The sequence below is a fragment of the Alligator mississippiensis genome, chromosome 1 (genome assembly GCF_030867095.1).
Source record: "Alligator mississippiensis isolate rAllMis1 chromosome 1, rAllMis1, whole genome shotgun sequence".
Lineage (NCBI taxonomy): Eukaryota > Metazoa > Chordata > Crocodylia > Alligatoridae > Alligator > Alligator mississippiensis.
In genome coordinates, this window is record NC_081824.1 from 102,069,661 (window position 1) to 102,085,342 (window position 15,682).

At 46.6% G+C, this 15,682-nt stretch overlaps 2 protein-coding genes across 2 annotated transcripts in view; one reads left to right on the top strand and one right to left on the bottom strand.

Moving 5' to 3' along the window:
* The first annotated feature begins 3,609 nt into the window (after nt 1–3,609).
* On the top strand, nt 3,610–11,170 carry VGLL2 (vestigial like family member 2). Its single transcript, XM_059733190.1, has 4 exons — nt 3,610–3,779; nt 6,261–6,564; nt 8,380–8,877; nt 9,950–11,170. Exons 1-4 carry the CDS (start codon nt 3,699–3,701, stop codon nt 9,988–9,990), a joined length of 924 nt encoding a protein of 307 aa, XP_059589173.1. The 5' UTR covers nt 3,610–3,698; the 3' UTR covers nt 9,991–11,170.
* The window catches only part of ROS1 (ROS proto-oncogene 1, receptor tyrosine kinase), a 139,991-nt gene continuing 135,349 nt past the window's right edge, over nt 11,041–15,682 (bottom strand). The window contains exon 44 of the mRNA XM_059733188.1: nt 11,041–15,662. Coding sequence (XP_059589171.1) covers nt 15,634–15,662 — 29 coding nt within the window. The 3' untranslated portion in view covers nt 11,041–15,633. The remainder of the gene's footprint in view (nt 15,663–15,682) is intronic.

The following is a 15,682-nucleotide window of genomic DNA, read 5'->3' on the forward strand; positions in this document are numbered from 1 at the left end:
CTACCATGAACTATTATCCTTTTCAGTATATGACAGATGGATGGATACCCATATCTACTTAACCAGTCTGAAAGAAAAAAAAATACACTGGCAATTCTTTACCCCATTATTCTTACTAAAAACATTCATTCATGTAGCGCTATCATATTTTTCCCAGAGATACTGTTTAGGAGGTGGGTATTTTTCCACGGTATTTCAACTCCTTCAATTTTTCAAATCACCTAAAGTCCTTTCGTTAGAATTAGAATTAAGAACAGCTATTTGTATGTAATTGATAAGAAAAAGCACACGTCATTAGTAAACATCCCTAGTTTCTGCCCTTACCTTCCAGAAAAAAGTATCCTCTGTTTTGACTGATTTTACAGAGTATTCTGAAACTGCAAGCAATTCACTTTTTTTTCTTCTTCCTTTAAAGCTTTTTTATTTCTCTCCATTTTATTTCTCTCCTGGAGTGTGCTTCTGTCTCAGGTTGGCCAGATATTTTGCTCAGCATTTTTATGTAGAAATGGAATCCATGTCAAGTGATATTGGGCCAGATTTTTCTTCTTACTTATACCTATACTAGTATAAATCTGAAATAAACCCATGTAAGTCAGTGGAGTCATGCCAATTTAAAACCAGCATTAATGACAGCAGAAGCAGGACCACTACCTTAAAAATGTTACTCATACTAAATTGGGAAAAAAAAGTTATTTAAAGTATTTAAAATTGCAACAGTCTTTCAGTGTGAAGATGCTGACCTCTGCACAAAGAACATATAAGAAAAATGAAGCATTATGATTTCTTAATGCTTGCCTTTAAAAAATATACTCCTGTAAAGAATAATACCTTGCATTTCTCTAGTGCCTTCTGACCTAAAACCTGGAATCAATGGACACTGCCCAGTCTCATTTGTCATGTTATTGTTCATGTCAACAAGTGGTGCTGCTACACAATCTTCCGAGTTCTTTTTTTTCATTTGTGAAGAAATGTCATTTATGTCGTTTGGGAAAACACATTATGCTAACTTTTGCCTTGTTGGGCTGTGTAGAGGCATTAGACCCTGAAGAGGAGGCTATGAGAGCAGCAGGAGACTTTACTGTCTCATTAGACTAAATTATTAAAACAGATTTGCTCTCTGGGAGATGGACATTCCTGGAAAAGAGGATTGCCCTGCATACTGTTTGATCCTCTGTGTTTCAGGACTGCTGCACATGTGTAAAACAAGTTACACTTCAAATGCATCCAGATTTGGCATCACTGATTTCTCCTCTACTGGGAAGGCAACATCCAACTTCCAGGACATTTGTTACCATTCAACAGCAGAAGGAGGCACTGATTTCAAAAGACAGGACAACCGTATTATAGTCAGTGTCAGTGGGCCCCTCAGCATCCTAATGCAAGAAGAAACAGAAGGTCTGTGCATCCCAAGGATAACCTCCCACCAACAATATGGATTTCACAGAACTGAAACCACCCCAACCATTTTGCTCTCAAGAAATAAAATGTTAGTGAAAGAATAGACTACGCACATTTCTCTCTTAAGGCCTTATGCTATCATTCCATCTCAACTGATCCCATTTTGCCCCTAACATGCACACAGATACAGCCCTCTCTTTAATGGGATAATAGGGTAAACAGGTAAAATAACTTAGCCAAAGTCATATACGAACTCCATGGCTAAAGCTGAAATAACACCTCCCCCCCCGCCAAGATTATCTGGTTCCCACTCTCAGTTCTGGCCAGTGAGCTATGCCCCTTTAGCTCTAAATGTATTTCCAAACCTAGAGAATATTTTTCTCTAAGTAACCAAGGGAATTAGATGAATTTGCATGTTTGAATATGCATTATAAAGGGGCATAGTTAAAAAAAAAGTTAGACATCAATGTATTTAATATATATTTTAGCTGAAGTTGGGCAATTGGGACAAGCTGCTGACACTTAGAACTGGAAAACATCATTTTTAAATTATCAGTATGTGGGAATGAAATTCCCTTTGGGAACCCTAGACTTTTTCAATACAAAATTTCCTTGAAAAGCTGCAATTATGTTGTAAATGCTCAGCATTTGAAGTCTGCATATGTTCCTCATTTTCTCAAATAAATTATTTTGACTTTATTACATATGCTTGAGAAATAACAAAAAGTGGCTCTCTTTTCACAAACCGTAATTGTGAGGATTGGTAAGAGACTGGAGCTTTCAAAGGCTTGGTAGTAAGATAGAATGTGTTCATCTCCCTACCAGGTAAGCATTAATCAAAAGTTGCTATGTTCCATTTTTTTTTTAATGTAATAGTTAAGATATATAAATAGTGTGTATTTACATAGTATATACATATACTTAAAGGTGAGGAATCTGGTCTTCTTTTTATGTCCTTCCATTCTAAACAATGTTAGACATCATCTCTAATTGGGAAGTGGCATATTTTCCAGAATTTAGCTGTTTGTTTATTTGGGGGGCTTTGTTTTGGTTTGGGTTTTTTGCATTGCTATGACATTTCACCTTTTTTATTGGCTTCAGTCTTTTCCCTCTGCTTATCATATCCTTTGGTTTGGTCCCTGGTTGGTTCAGCCTCTCGATTAATTCATTTTTTCGATTTGGTGTTTGAAATGATCCAAATTCTTTCAGTCTGCTTGTCCTCATGAGTCTCCTTACACTCCTTTGTAGACTGTTAGACTAGTTGTGTTTTCTTTTTCTTTAGTTAAAATATGTGAAACTGAACATTTCAATCCTAAACGCTGGAGAGCAGAAAGGGTTAGAAACAAGGGTTAGGTGACCTCTGAAGGTCCCTTCCAGCCCTTCTTGGAGAAGCATAAAACTAGCGGGCTCGAGATGCGAGGCTGACAAAATGAAGCAGCAAGCAACTCGAGGGGAGGGATTAAATATGGGACTTTAAAAAAAGAAGTGAATCCAAGCTTGCGGAGAAGAGAAGGAGTCGGAACTGAGTTACTAAACAGATGCCGCCCCTGAGATAAGGTGCTGGGATGAAGCTGCCAGAACAGAAGGAAGCAGAAGGAGTCCGAGGAAGGGATGTGCCAGGAGGATCCCCAGGCAGGGATCCTCCTCTCACGCCTTGAGACACGTGTCAGATGAGAGGCGCGGCGCTGGCAAGGGGGTTTCTTTGACTGCAGAGTGCCAAGGGCGGGAAGAAAGGGGCAGACCCCCCAAGGCTAGCGGGGACCCACGCCCTGCCTGAGGCAGGATCATTCCTGAAGCCTCCCTCCCTGCCTGCCGGGCTTTCCCAGGGACAGCACATCCCCAGCGGGGACCCCTGTGCCTCGCGGGCTGCAAGCAAGTCCCAGGCTGCTGCTGCTGCTGCTGCCCCTTAGCCCGGCTCGGGCAGCACGTGGGAGGCAGCGCAGCGCGGGCAGGGCAGGGTAGGGCCGGGCAGGCGGGCAGGCGGGCCGGGAGCTGCCATTGGTCCCCGGGCGCCCGCCCCTCCCCCGGGCGCCGGGGGTTTAAATGCAGCCTGGCGGGCGGGCAGCCTGTGCCGGGCGCGGGGCTGGGGGCAAGGCGGGAGCTGCGCTGCAGGGAGGGGGGGCGTCTGCCGCTGCACCCCACCCCCCTTCCCCAACTACTGCCCCCCCACCATGCCCAGGGACTCGTAACTCCCCCCCCCCCCCACACACACACACCCCCCCTCCCGCCTATGAGGCAGCCGTGCACTGGGCAGCCCCGGAGTTGATAACCAGCCCGCTCAGCGCCCGCTGCCTTCAGCCATGAGCTGTCTGGATGTGATGTACCAAGTCTATGGTCCTCCCCAGCCCTACTTTGCAGCCGCCTACAGCCCCTACCACCAGGTACGTGCGTGCGGGGCGGCATGGCCCCGGGTGCCGGCCCGGGCCAGCCGGGCAGACGCGCGGGCTCGCGGCGCGGGGCAGAGTCTCGGCCAACTTCGCTGGAAGCGCGGAGCGGACCTGGCCCGCGGGCAAGGGCTGGGCAGCGGCTGCGAGCATCCCGGCGGCTGAAGCTCGCCCGCCCCCACCCCCGACACTTGGGGTAGGGCTGGGCCGCTCCGCTCTTCTCCAGCATCGGGAGGAGTAGTAGTCATCTCATTAGTATCATCATAAAATCATGGAAAATTGGGGTTGGAAGGGACCTCAGGAAGCATCTAGTCTAACCCCCATCACCACTATTATGTTGTATTGCATCGCATATCATATCATATCATTAGTATATATTATATTATATTATATTTGATATGACATTCGTCATCAGTTGTAGGAGTATTATTATTAGTATTACGATTGGTATAAATCGTATTGGTAGTAGTAGTATCATCATTATTATCAATATAATTGTATTGTGTTGCATCGCATTGCATATCATATCTTATATTATATTATATTATATTATATTATATTATATTCGTCATCATTAGTAGGAGTATTATCATTAGGATTAGGATTAGTATCATCATCATTATCACTATGATAGTTGTAATATATTGCACCGCGTTGTATATCATATCATATCGCTGATATTATATTATATTATATTATATTATATTATATTATATTATATTATCGCCGTCACTAGTCATAGTAGGGGTAGTATCACCATTAGTATTGGTATAAGTCGTATTAGTAGTAGTAGTAGTAGTAGTAGCAGGATCATACAATCATAGAAAAGGAAGGTCGGAAGGGACCTCAGGAGGTCACCTAGTCCAGCCCCCTGCTCAAAGCGTTATCATCGTCGTGATCACTATCATTATCGAGTTGTCTTGCATGGCAGTGCTGCGCTGCGCTGTGCTGCGCGGGTGGCGGTGCCCGCTCCCCGCGGGCCGGTCCCGTTCGCGGCCGCGCTCCCGGGGGCCGGGGATGCTCATGCCTTGATTCATGTGTCAGATGCCTGCAGCCTGGCAGGGAGGACGCTGCGGCCCGCGGGGGCCGGCCGGGCTCTCCCTGTGTCCGATCGCGGCGCTCCGAGGTGGTGCCCGTGCCCGGCAGCCAAAGGGACGGCAGAGGTGCGCGGCGGGCCCGCGCCAGCCCCGCGCCCGCGTGCGGCTCCGGGAGCCGAGCTGCCGGCGGGCGTCCCGCGGCTCCGTGTGCAGGGAACGGCCCGGCCCGGCCCGGCCCGGCCCGGCCGCGCTGTCCCGGGGCAGCCCCCGCCAGCAGCGCGCGCTGGAGGCATCCCTCGCCCGCTCGCCCTCCCGCCCCTGCCTCGCCCCCGTAGCCGCGGCTGCCGCCGCCGGCCTGCCTGGCCGCCCCCCCCCGCTCGCGCTCGCTCGCTTTCTCCAGCAGTGCTAGATCTGGTTCCTGTTCTAGCTGTGGCTGTAGTTACAGGGCTAGCTATAGCTATAGCTAGAACTACAGCTAGAATTACAACTACAACTATAGCTAGACCTGGAACTACAACTGCAGCAGCAGCTATAGCTAGAACTATCGCTATATAACTGGAAGCGTGGCTATAGCGTCCTTTCTCTCCTGCCCCAGGCTTTGACTATAGCTATAGGTCTATAAGTAGAGAACTGTAGCTGTACAAAAAACTAGAACTCTTGGTTCCAAAAATGATCGCTTTTCTTAAACCAACTGGGAAATCGCAAGAACATTGTCCTTTTCTGCAAGCTTTCAGGATCAACGTCCCTTCGTCAGGCTCTGGGAAAAGTAGATGGTACAAGATCCCTACCTATAGCTATAGCTTCCCCTCCTGACCCAAGACTCTAGCTATAGTTACAGTTATAGCTATAGTTGTGTAGTTGTTAAAGCCCTGGGCAGGAGGGAAAGCTATAGTTTTAGTTACAGTCCCAACTATAGCTACTAAGATGTCCTTCTGGGCTGCAGGGCGAGGACTGAAAGGCTCCTTTGCTTCCCTGTCTAGACACAGTGGCAGAGGCTGACAGTAGACATGGAGCCAGGAGGGTTCCCTTTGCCCCCCCGAGCCTTGATGTCTGCAGCCCCCAGAGAGTGGTACCCGGGCAGGCCGGTCCCAGGCACCCCAGCTCTACTGCCTGCAGGCGCCCAGCGGTGGGGCTGGGACATGCACCCCCAGATCCAGCCTTCATGTCTTTGCATGGGCTCATTGCCCAGCTGCCCCCACATATCAGGGCTGTGCAGCCCCGCCTTAGTACTCTGCTGGGGATGGCAGCACCGGTGGGGGCCAGGGATTCCTCCTCTCGCTCCTGGCTGCTGGAGATCTCGAGATGGGGGGTGGCGGCTGAAACCTTCATTTGGCAAGGCTGGAGGGGGTTGGGCGGGCACGGGTGGGGGGGGGTGACGGGGGAGGGAGCGGGAAGCCAGCCTGACTTGACTGGATCTCTCTTCTCTCTCCTTGCCTGGCAGAAACTCGCCTTTTACTCCAAGATGCAGGAAGCCCCAGAGAGCACCAGCAGTGCCAGCACCAGCAGTGCCAGCAGCTCCTTCTCCAGCCATGCCCCCCCAGCCAGCATCAAGGAGGAAGATGCCAGCCCTGAGAAGGAGCAGCCGCCAGAGGCTGAGTACATCAACTCCCGCTGCGTGCTCTTCACCTACTTCCAAGGGGACATCAGTGCTGTGGTGGACGAGCACTTCAGCCGAGCCCTGAGCCAGCCCAGCAGCTACTCACCCAGCAGCACCAAGGCCTCCAGGAGCTCCAGTTCATGGCGGGGTGAGCACCTAGAGCTCCTTCCAGCCAGGCCCTTGGTATAAAAAACCAAAGGGGAGGGAAAGATCAGGCTGGGAGGGAGGAATTATTTTGCCAAGACCCAGAGCTCCCTGCAAAGCCACCTTGTAAATGGCATTTGTTCCTCCCCAGGCTTGGGATGGTAAGGGAGCCAGCAGCTGCTCTTGTGCATCTCCAGGCCTTGGCTGAGACATGGTTGTTCCCTAAAGGCCCTGGGCTCTTACAAGTAGGAGTATTTTAAAAAAGAAGCTGGTGATTCTAGATGGGCATAGCTGCATCCCTAAAGATCTGCCTGGATGCGTCTGCTCTGGGTCATCTGAGAGTATTTACAACAAAGCAATGGGCTGCCCTGTTTTCTGCTATGATACCACTAAATTCTCTCCTGCCCCCAAAGAGATTAAACTAACTAACCTGCCTTGTTGAAATAGCTGTAGGGAAGGCTGGGGAATCTCCATCCTTAGAGGCTTTTAAGGATCAGCCTTTGGCTGGGATGATGTAGTTGGGGATGGTCCTGCTTTGAGGTCCCTTCCAACCCTCATTTGCTATGATTCTAAGGGAACCAATGGTCCTGAAACTGCTTTGTGGCTTATCTGCCTGAGCAAATTTAAGGGAAGGGAGGGGAGGATTCTGATTTTATTTCTAGGACTTAAAACAGAAGGTCTCATCATTGATACCTTCTGGCTTGTAATAGGATTTTTAATAAGGGATATAAAAAAGGTGTGTGTGTGTGTGTGTGTGTGTGTGTGTGTGTGTGTGTGTGTGTGTGTGTGGTGGGGGGGGGGGTATTTACAACCTTCCCTATCCCCCCAAATAGATTATATAGCACTTTGTCTAGCTGTAGGTATGTAACTGTTGTAGTTTTTCCTGAGCTGGGGAGAAATAACTAACTCTGACAAAGTTATTCAATCTTCATAATAACGCACCCCCCCTCCTCCCCCATCACTGACCATCCTGAGGCTCTAATCCTCACCCAGTGTATAAAGGGGGGAGGGCAAACATGTGCCATTGCCTAACACAGGATGTACTTGGGAATGCAGAACAAGGGAAAACCCCTGGTGATACCCAGTTACTCTCCCTTCCAGCACCCACTCTCTACATGCACTGTGTGACAGGATGACAGATGGACATAAATAAAAACCTAAGAATTTCTGGTTCAGACCATAGATCCATCTTGCCCAGTGTCCTGTGTCATATAGCAGCAGAGAGTACATGCTGAAAGGGAAAAAGGGAGATGCCAAAAGAGACCCAGTGTCTGACTCAGTAAATGATAGATAGCTCTTATGGTCTGTGGAAGTCAGGTCTCTTTAAAATCCTTATCCCACCCTGCCTGCTGCTTCCCAGGCTCCTAAAGCACAGAGCTCCTGACCTGAAGAGCTGTCCGGGCCACAATGAGGTGTCTATCACTTTGCAAAGATGAGCAGGATGTCCCTCTCTCTTCTAGGGACCAGAGCCCATGGCCCGACCCACAAGAAGGGGCCCTGATGACTTAGAGCCATGTCTTCGTGGGGAGCATATGATTCTGGGCAGGACAAGGAGAAGACAGATTCGCGTGTTGCTGTTGCAAGGGGCAGAGATCAATGTCAAATGCAGGCAGGGGTCTGGGCCATGTCCATCTGGAGAAATCCGGCTCCCTAGACCTAGAGGAGGAAGGGTAGGGGGGTTCCCCTAGAAGCACACAGAAAAGCCCAGCAGCCTTAATCCCTTGGGTTCAATGGGGCAGGCTAGAGAGGGAACTGGGGGATTGTCTCTATGGGGATGCACCTTGGGGGGCTGCTGCTGACTGTCATCTCCCACCCACAGATGGCTCCTTCCCGATGAGCCAGCGCAGCTTCCCACCCTCCTTCTGGAACAGCGCCTACCAGGCATCCGCCTCACTGAGCAGCAGCCTGGGCAGTCCCCTGGCCACTGCACACAGTGAGCTGCCCTTCACTTCAGCCGACCCCTACGCACCCACTGCCCTGCACGGCCACCTGCACCAGGGCAGCACTGAGCCATGGCACCCAGCGCACCACCACCACCACCACCACCACCACCCTTACCTGGGCACACAGGGCTCTGCTTACCCACGCCCTGCCGCAGTCCATGACGTCTATGGCCCCCACTTTGACCCCCGCTACAGCTCCTTGCTGGTGCCCACTGCCTCTGTACGCCCTCCCCGGCTCACGCCAGCCCCTGGAAGCCCCCAGTGCGAGCTGGGCAAGGGTGAGCCTGCTGCCCCGACGGCCTGGACCACGCCTGCACCCTTCCCCAGCCCCACGGGGGATATGGCCCAGAGCATCAGCCTCAATGTGGACACAGGTAAGGGCTGGCAAGAGTGTGAGAGCACCACTCCCATCCCCACACCCTCACACACCACCTTCCTGCCCCCTCCTGCATGGTGATCAGGGACCCCTCAGCTGCCTTCCAGGAAAAGAACGGGGTTTGCTTCTCTGGATTTGCCCAATGCAGGTGACTGGGTGGGGTGAAAAGGGGAGAGAACCCCCCACCGCCCCCTTGCACAACAGGCAGTCCAGGGGCTGTGGTAAATGTATTGGACCTGCCCCTGATCTTGCCTTCCCTGATTAAGGAGGAGGATGTGATGGGGGTGGTACCCAAGGTGAAACGTTGACTGCACTGGGCCAAATTAGTTTCCCTGCCCCAGGATCGTGGAGACTGGGCATGTTCTGAGACTATGTCAGGTTTAAGTGAAAAGGTGTCAAGGGTAACCTCCCCCCCACCAAATAATCTTCTTGCAGCTGTTTGAAGGCAAAGCTTTTGCTCCCATAAAAGTGCCACCCATTTTCTCCTCCTCCAAGGAAGCTGATGACTTTTATTTTCTGTCTGGTCAGGTGCCTACAGGAAAGGTTAAGCTGCTCTGTTTTCATGGGAAAGGTTAAGCAGATACAGTTGAGTGGCATAGTTTCTAGTTCAGCGAGCACATAAAACTAGGAAAGTCCTCTCTGGGAAGCAAGTCTCAGTACCAGGGTAATGGTTTTACCAACCGTCCGGAATGGGTCCTGTTGTGGCCTGGCTTTAGATAAAACATGTGCCTCTCCCTGGCTTTGTTTGAGTTTTTCTCCTTATTTCACCATTTCTTTTCATTCTGGGAATCCTTGCTTTTGAACTCAGTCCCTCTGCTCTCACAGGAAACTAGCAGTGTTTGTCTTTCTCTGTCCTTAAATATCTTGTACCTTTTTTTCTTCCTTTTTTTTTTCTTTCCATTCTCAGGTTTGCAGACCCAGGATAAAAGCAAGGATCTGTACTGGTTTTAGAGCTGTCTTCACCTCCTCTCCCCCGGGGCTCTTCCCTGTATATCTCTGCCTAGTAGAGTTGGTGACATTCACAGATGAAATCAAGTCGGTTTGTAACAGCTTCTGATCTTGGTTTGCAGCTTGCCGTTACGCCTTCTGTGGTGGATCCCTCCTGAGCTGATCTGCTGATTCAAAGATCCCCAGAGAGAGCCCCACTTCCCCCTTCCCTGCAGACCAGCCCACCACGACTCAGCATCTATGCCAAGCAAAGACATGTTCAAAGCCAAGATCATGGGAGAGAAAAGCAAAGGAACTTCAAACTACTTGGCATTGCAAGGACAGCACAGACTTTTTGTGGAAGCCGGGGTTCCTTCTGTTAGAAGAGGAGAGCCAAAGACGCTGACTTTTATTTAAACTAACTCTGCACCCTGAACTGTGTTTTAAAACAGTCAAATGTCATGGATGGTGACGTGAAATCACAGGTCTTCTTAAGGCAGGGATGACATTTTTTTTGGTGGTGTTGTGAATATTTTTTTTTTATGCCAATGAGAATTATTTCTTGAAAGCAGCGTGGGGAGATATCCAGCAATTTTGAACTGGATTTTTACTTTACATCATAGAACTGTAAAAGGAAAGGACATTTTAATTCATGAACATTTTGGGACTGTCAACAAAACTGGTCAAATCTGTCAGCCTGTGGTTATGAGTGGCAAGTGACTAGCTTGGCCCACCTGCCCTGGGCTTATAGAAATGCAGCTGTTCCAGGGACAACTGTTCAAACTCCAGAAACATGACAACCCAAGGTGGCACTTCTCAGAGTTTGGCACAGCATTTGCATTGGATATATATAATTTTTTTTACAAGAAACATTTTATGGTGAAAGAAGAAACCCTTCAAAAAAAGGAGGGAAACAAAACCAAAAACAAAACAAAAAAAGCTGACAGCCATTATGGGGAACAACTGGAGAACACCAGAAGGAAAGGCATGTTATGGACGACTGATCTCAGTTGCCTCTAATATTTCTCTTTGTCTGTGTGTTGCTGTCGTTTGGTCACTTTAGTGGTATTTCTTTTTTTGTTTTTTTGGAGGGGGGAGTAAGAGATGTATTTAATTGTAGGAAAGCTGCATTAAAGATGTCTCCTTCTTTCACCCTTTGTGTGCTTTTGTGAAAAATTAAAGTTAAATAGTTTGGGAGGAGTTTCAGGGTGTGGATAGGGAAAAATACCTGTAATGTGGACAAAACAAACTATTTTATTACTTTGCATTAAAACTAAAAATAAATCTGTATGGTGCAAAATGTTTTCTTACATGAGTAAAAGAAATGGTGACGAATACAGAAGAATAAAATACAGTCTTTTTGAGATGTTCTGGGTTTCAGTTCCCCTGTCTAATGAATTAACAAACAAACAAGGGTGCTACGTTACAGTACAACATCTCTTCAAAAAGATGACAAAAGACAGGGATTATAATGGCATTCCTATTACTCCTGTAATTCAAAACACTGATTCAATCAAGGACAGCAGTGAAGAAGTGAATATTTTCCTTTACTTCCCCTTAAAAACAATATTTTATCTACAGTCCAAACCTGCATTGTTTTGTCCTCTTCTGGGTTTTGGGGGGTTTTCTTTAACTGAACAGCCCTTGAATGTTGCAAAAGAAAAAGATGAATGCAAGAGGACAGGCTATTTTCTTAAGCTTAAATTTGGCAGTAAGTGTAAACATAGCTGGCAGGGCACATAGCCGTGTATTCTGGTGATGGAAGAATGGCACTTATCTGGTGTGCAAAGGAAGGGGAAGCAGAGACAGATCTTGCCTCTTGGATTTCAATCAAGTAGTGGCGAGAACGTAGCTAGATTTATAGGGGAGACTGGAATCATAATTATGAGAATTTTAAAAAGCACTGGGTATAAACACTGCAAGAAGCTGGCAGAGAATTTGTTTGGGCTATAATTTATGACAACTATTTTCAGTTAGAGATTTGCAAGCGTCAGGGGAAGATGGGCCAAGATTCTTTCAACAAAAGACTCCTAAAATAATTTCTTCCTTAGTTTACAATAAACCAGGTCCCAGGCAGGTTGTAGTAAGGTACCCTGAGACTGGAATGTATTCTGTCACTTAAAACAAAATGTGTCAGAAACCTACCAAGAAACAAGGTAGCAGCACTTGTAAAAAAGGCAGTATTTGGTTTTGGCTCTATTGTTGTATATGTTTCTTTTGGGAGGGGATGAGGATTTTTTACTTGCTTTTTTGTGTGGAACTTTTAAAGAATGAGAACATTTGCACCAAATCCAGAATGAAGTTCACTTCATTGAGAATATTGTTTTGTTTGTTGGGTTTTGTCTGTAAATTATACTGAACAGAAAATCTGTTGATAGTTTTGCCAGTCTCTCCCACTCATCAATTCCACTGCCAGTCACAGCCCCTTTTATCTGTGAACATGTGGTCAAGTAAGAGCTTATTTGCAGTGATGTTTGCAAAAAGTGAGATTTCCACAAAGACTGCATGTGTGGGTACTAGAATGAGTATGTGGGCTCAATGTGCTCTTCTTTATCTCAGGGGATTTCTTTATTATTACAGGGCCTAGTTAGGGCCTCATTGTACAAACAAGTAAAAAAAGAGCAGCTCCTGTTCTAAAGGATTACTCTCTATGTAGTAGATAGTAAATATGCAGACTTAAATAAGTGTTTTACCTGCTTTGTGTTATTCCATTGACTTCATTAATACTAGTCACAGTGCCTAAAGATCAGTGAATGCATGAGTCTTTGCAGGATTGGAGTCTTAGATTATAAAATTTTAGGAAGGAAAGAACTCTTTCTTTGTTATGTGTTTATACAGTACCTGATACACCAGGGTTTGATGCTACAAATAATACAAATAATTTATCTAGTGGCTATCCTATAAAGCTATTTTATTGCTTTTTGTACAACAGATGTATTGAATAACCATGAATATTTGTAGATCATCTTTAAGGAGAAAAAAGGATTCTTTCTGCTTTGAACTGTTAAGTGCCCAGTCTGGTGGCCAGAAGAACGTAAATTCACACACTGTCTATTTTGTAAACATCCTATAGGTTTAACATGGGTTTGCCCTGGCTTGTTCCACAGTTGAGACTAAGTAACAAATTAATGTCACCACCTGCCCACGGAGAATTTACAGGAGGGAAAAATGGATTATATTTATTGGATAAATTGCTTCAAATTGTTTACCCAGCTGGTATATTGGTACAGTGAGGGTTTAATATACAATTTAAGGTGTATATTTTTAAGGGTTAGGGCTAAGCCTCTGAGTATATCCCTTATCTTTTCATTCTGAAAACCCCTGGTATCTGGCACAAGGTATAAACTGGTTCATACCACAAGGAAAAAGTTGCTCTATAGAAATACCTTAATGAGATCCAGGGCTATCACTAGTCTCCAGCAGCGATAACTGAGCTGCATCTAAAGAAGGGGAGAGATCCATATGAGGTAAGGAAGTTGTACTAACCTCCATTTTTATTTTTGGTGGTGGAATTTTAACAGGGGGCTCCCAGGCACTTTTGTCGATAGAGGACTGACTGAAAGACTATTGCAGAGGGGATATAGCTACACATAGATACCTCTGCTCTTAGCATGCAAATGATTTATCCTAATTGGGGCTTACATTAGTAGAAAGATCCTGGTTTTCCCTCTCTTTGCCAGTGAGTTATTCACATAAGCCCCAATATGGGTTGAGGGACAGGTAAAGCAGATTCTGAACAATTCCTCTGCCCCTCCAATGATTGTGTATTGCCTTTCGCTGGGGAACTTTATCTGTCCTGTCTCCTCCTGAGGTCAGAAGCTGCTGCTCTCTCCTCTCGCTTTCCCTTTGAAGTTCTATTTAGGTCCATGACAAGTTCTAGCAAAGGCTTAAAAATTGGGCCCTGTCTGGAAGGGAGGGAAACGCAGCGAATGTTTTTGGCACATCAAAGTTCACTTTCTGGCTGCCCTCGTGCATCTTTTTCTGGCTGAGCATTGTAATTCACATGTCCTTTTACACTGCAGGGATGCAGACCAATTCCTTTCGAGGACTGTGATTTCCTGGCCTGTGTCCCTGGCCTACCACCCAGAGGAGCGGTTGCAGGAAGAGAGGAAGAGAAGCTGAATGGTTGTGCATGCAATGGCTTGAGAAGGGGGGGGTCTCTTCCTTGTTTAGGTTACACAGTTTATTAATTTTTCTGGCAAGGAGAAAAGGAATAAAAATGGACAAATGATAAGGTATGGATACCCACGAGCTGAAACCCCACCTCCAACCACCCTTACACTTTGAGGTGAGGGGACTTAGGATCCAAATAGCACACTTGTTTCTGGCCAGAATAATATGTTCTGTCTAAACTTAAACTTAACTTGCTCTATCTGAACACACCCTGGGTTCTATTTTGTGTGCCCATCCATCATATTACTGTATATGGACTTGCTTTAGCTACGTGGAAAAGTAGCCAGGTCCCACTCTCCACAGACAGCAAAATAGCCACATTTTATCTTCCAAAAATCTAGAAGTTGGCCTGTAAACCTATGGTAGCCTTGCATACCCATATGACTGCATGTTATACATCACATCCACCCTAGATTCTGACATGGGAAACTGAAGGAGGCTTAGGCATATTCATCATTACAAACATGCTAGATTTAACTGAATCTGCACCCAGCATTAATCAAAGTGGCCTAAACTCTATGCCCACTTGTCTCAGGTGGTAGGGACTGTTTTTGCCCTCTCTGATAGGTGCCTGTATCTGTATCTTTACCTTAGCACATACCATACACAACACCTTCCATACACATTTACAACAAGACCAACTCAGGGGGTGCATCTACACGAGATGCTAACTGCGCAGTAGCCTAATTCTATTGTGTATTAACATGCAGGACAAAAACCATGCTAATATGCTAATGCCCAGTAGTATTAGGCTACTCCACAGTTAGCATCGCTAAAAAGCTGTGCACTGGCACTATTGCACAGTAAAGCCAGTTACTGCACATTGATTTAGTACTTGGTTATACAAATACTAAACTTAATGTGCAGTAACTATGGTGCATTAATGAACATGTAGCTTGTAGATGCACCCAAAATGTGGGTGTTTCTTTTAGAATGTGTCAGTGAGTCAGATACAACAGTCATGAGAGGAGAAGGAACAGAGGGATGCACTTAAAAGTGGTCTTTTTGCCACCTCACATGACTGGTCTCCATGTCCTGAGGTGTATCCTCCTCTCCCCCCTTGCAATTTCATATTTGCCTCATGTTTCAGTCAGGAGGACCAGAAGCTTGAAGAGTGATGTAGTCATACATACAGATGCTACTTATATACCATCAAATAATGGGTACTTATATAAGGAGCAGAGATAAACAAACACAAGTTTCTTTAGGAGATCTGACAAATTCGCTTTCAGCCCTGCACCCCACCCTACAGCATGAACTATCCGCAAAGGAATACATCTTTTTTTTTCCATCCACCAATGAAGCTTTAAAGATCTGTGACAGCCCCAGTCAACATAGACACAAATGATTATTCTCTCTTGACAGACCTGCACAGCTCTCTCCCTGTATTTAACTGCAGCCCCAGTGAGCTGGATCAGGAAAGAGACACTCGATACCTGCTGTTTCCGTGGTTGAAATATTTGTGAAGTTAGCGCATAAACTGAAAGCAGAAGCTAATAAATTATAGGGTGCTAATTGGGGCTGGAGTGGAGCTGTCAATCATATTATCCCAAACACACAGAGACCCTCATAACCTAAAAAGGCAACAGAGACTCCAAGAGCAGCTCCCAGTTGTCACTAGCCATGACCTCCACTTCAGTGAGAGCGTACAGAGTCAAGGCAGAGGGTGTCCAGAGATTAATTCTGTTGAGAAAACACAAATA

Bases quoted from the DNA above. Each gene is read 5' to 3' on its own strand.
- VGLL2 (XM_059733190.1), top strand. From the start codon at position 3,699: ATGAGCTGTCTGGATGTGATGTACCAAGTCTATGGTCCTCCCCAGCCC. The intron at 3,780-6,260 runs GTACGTGCGTGC...CTTGCCTGGCAG, and splicing joins CCTACAGCCCCTACCACCAG to AAACTCGCCTTTTACTCCAA. The intron at 8,878-9,949 runs GTAAGGGCTGGC...CTTGGTTTGCAG, and splicing joins CAGCCTCAATGTGGACACAG to CTTGCCGTTACGCCTTCTGT.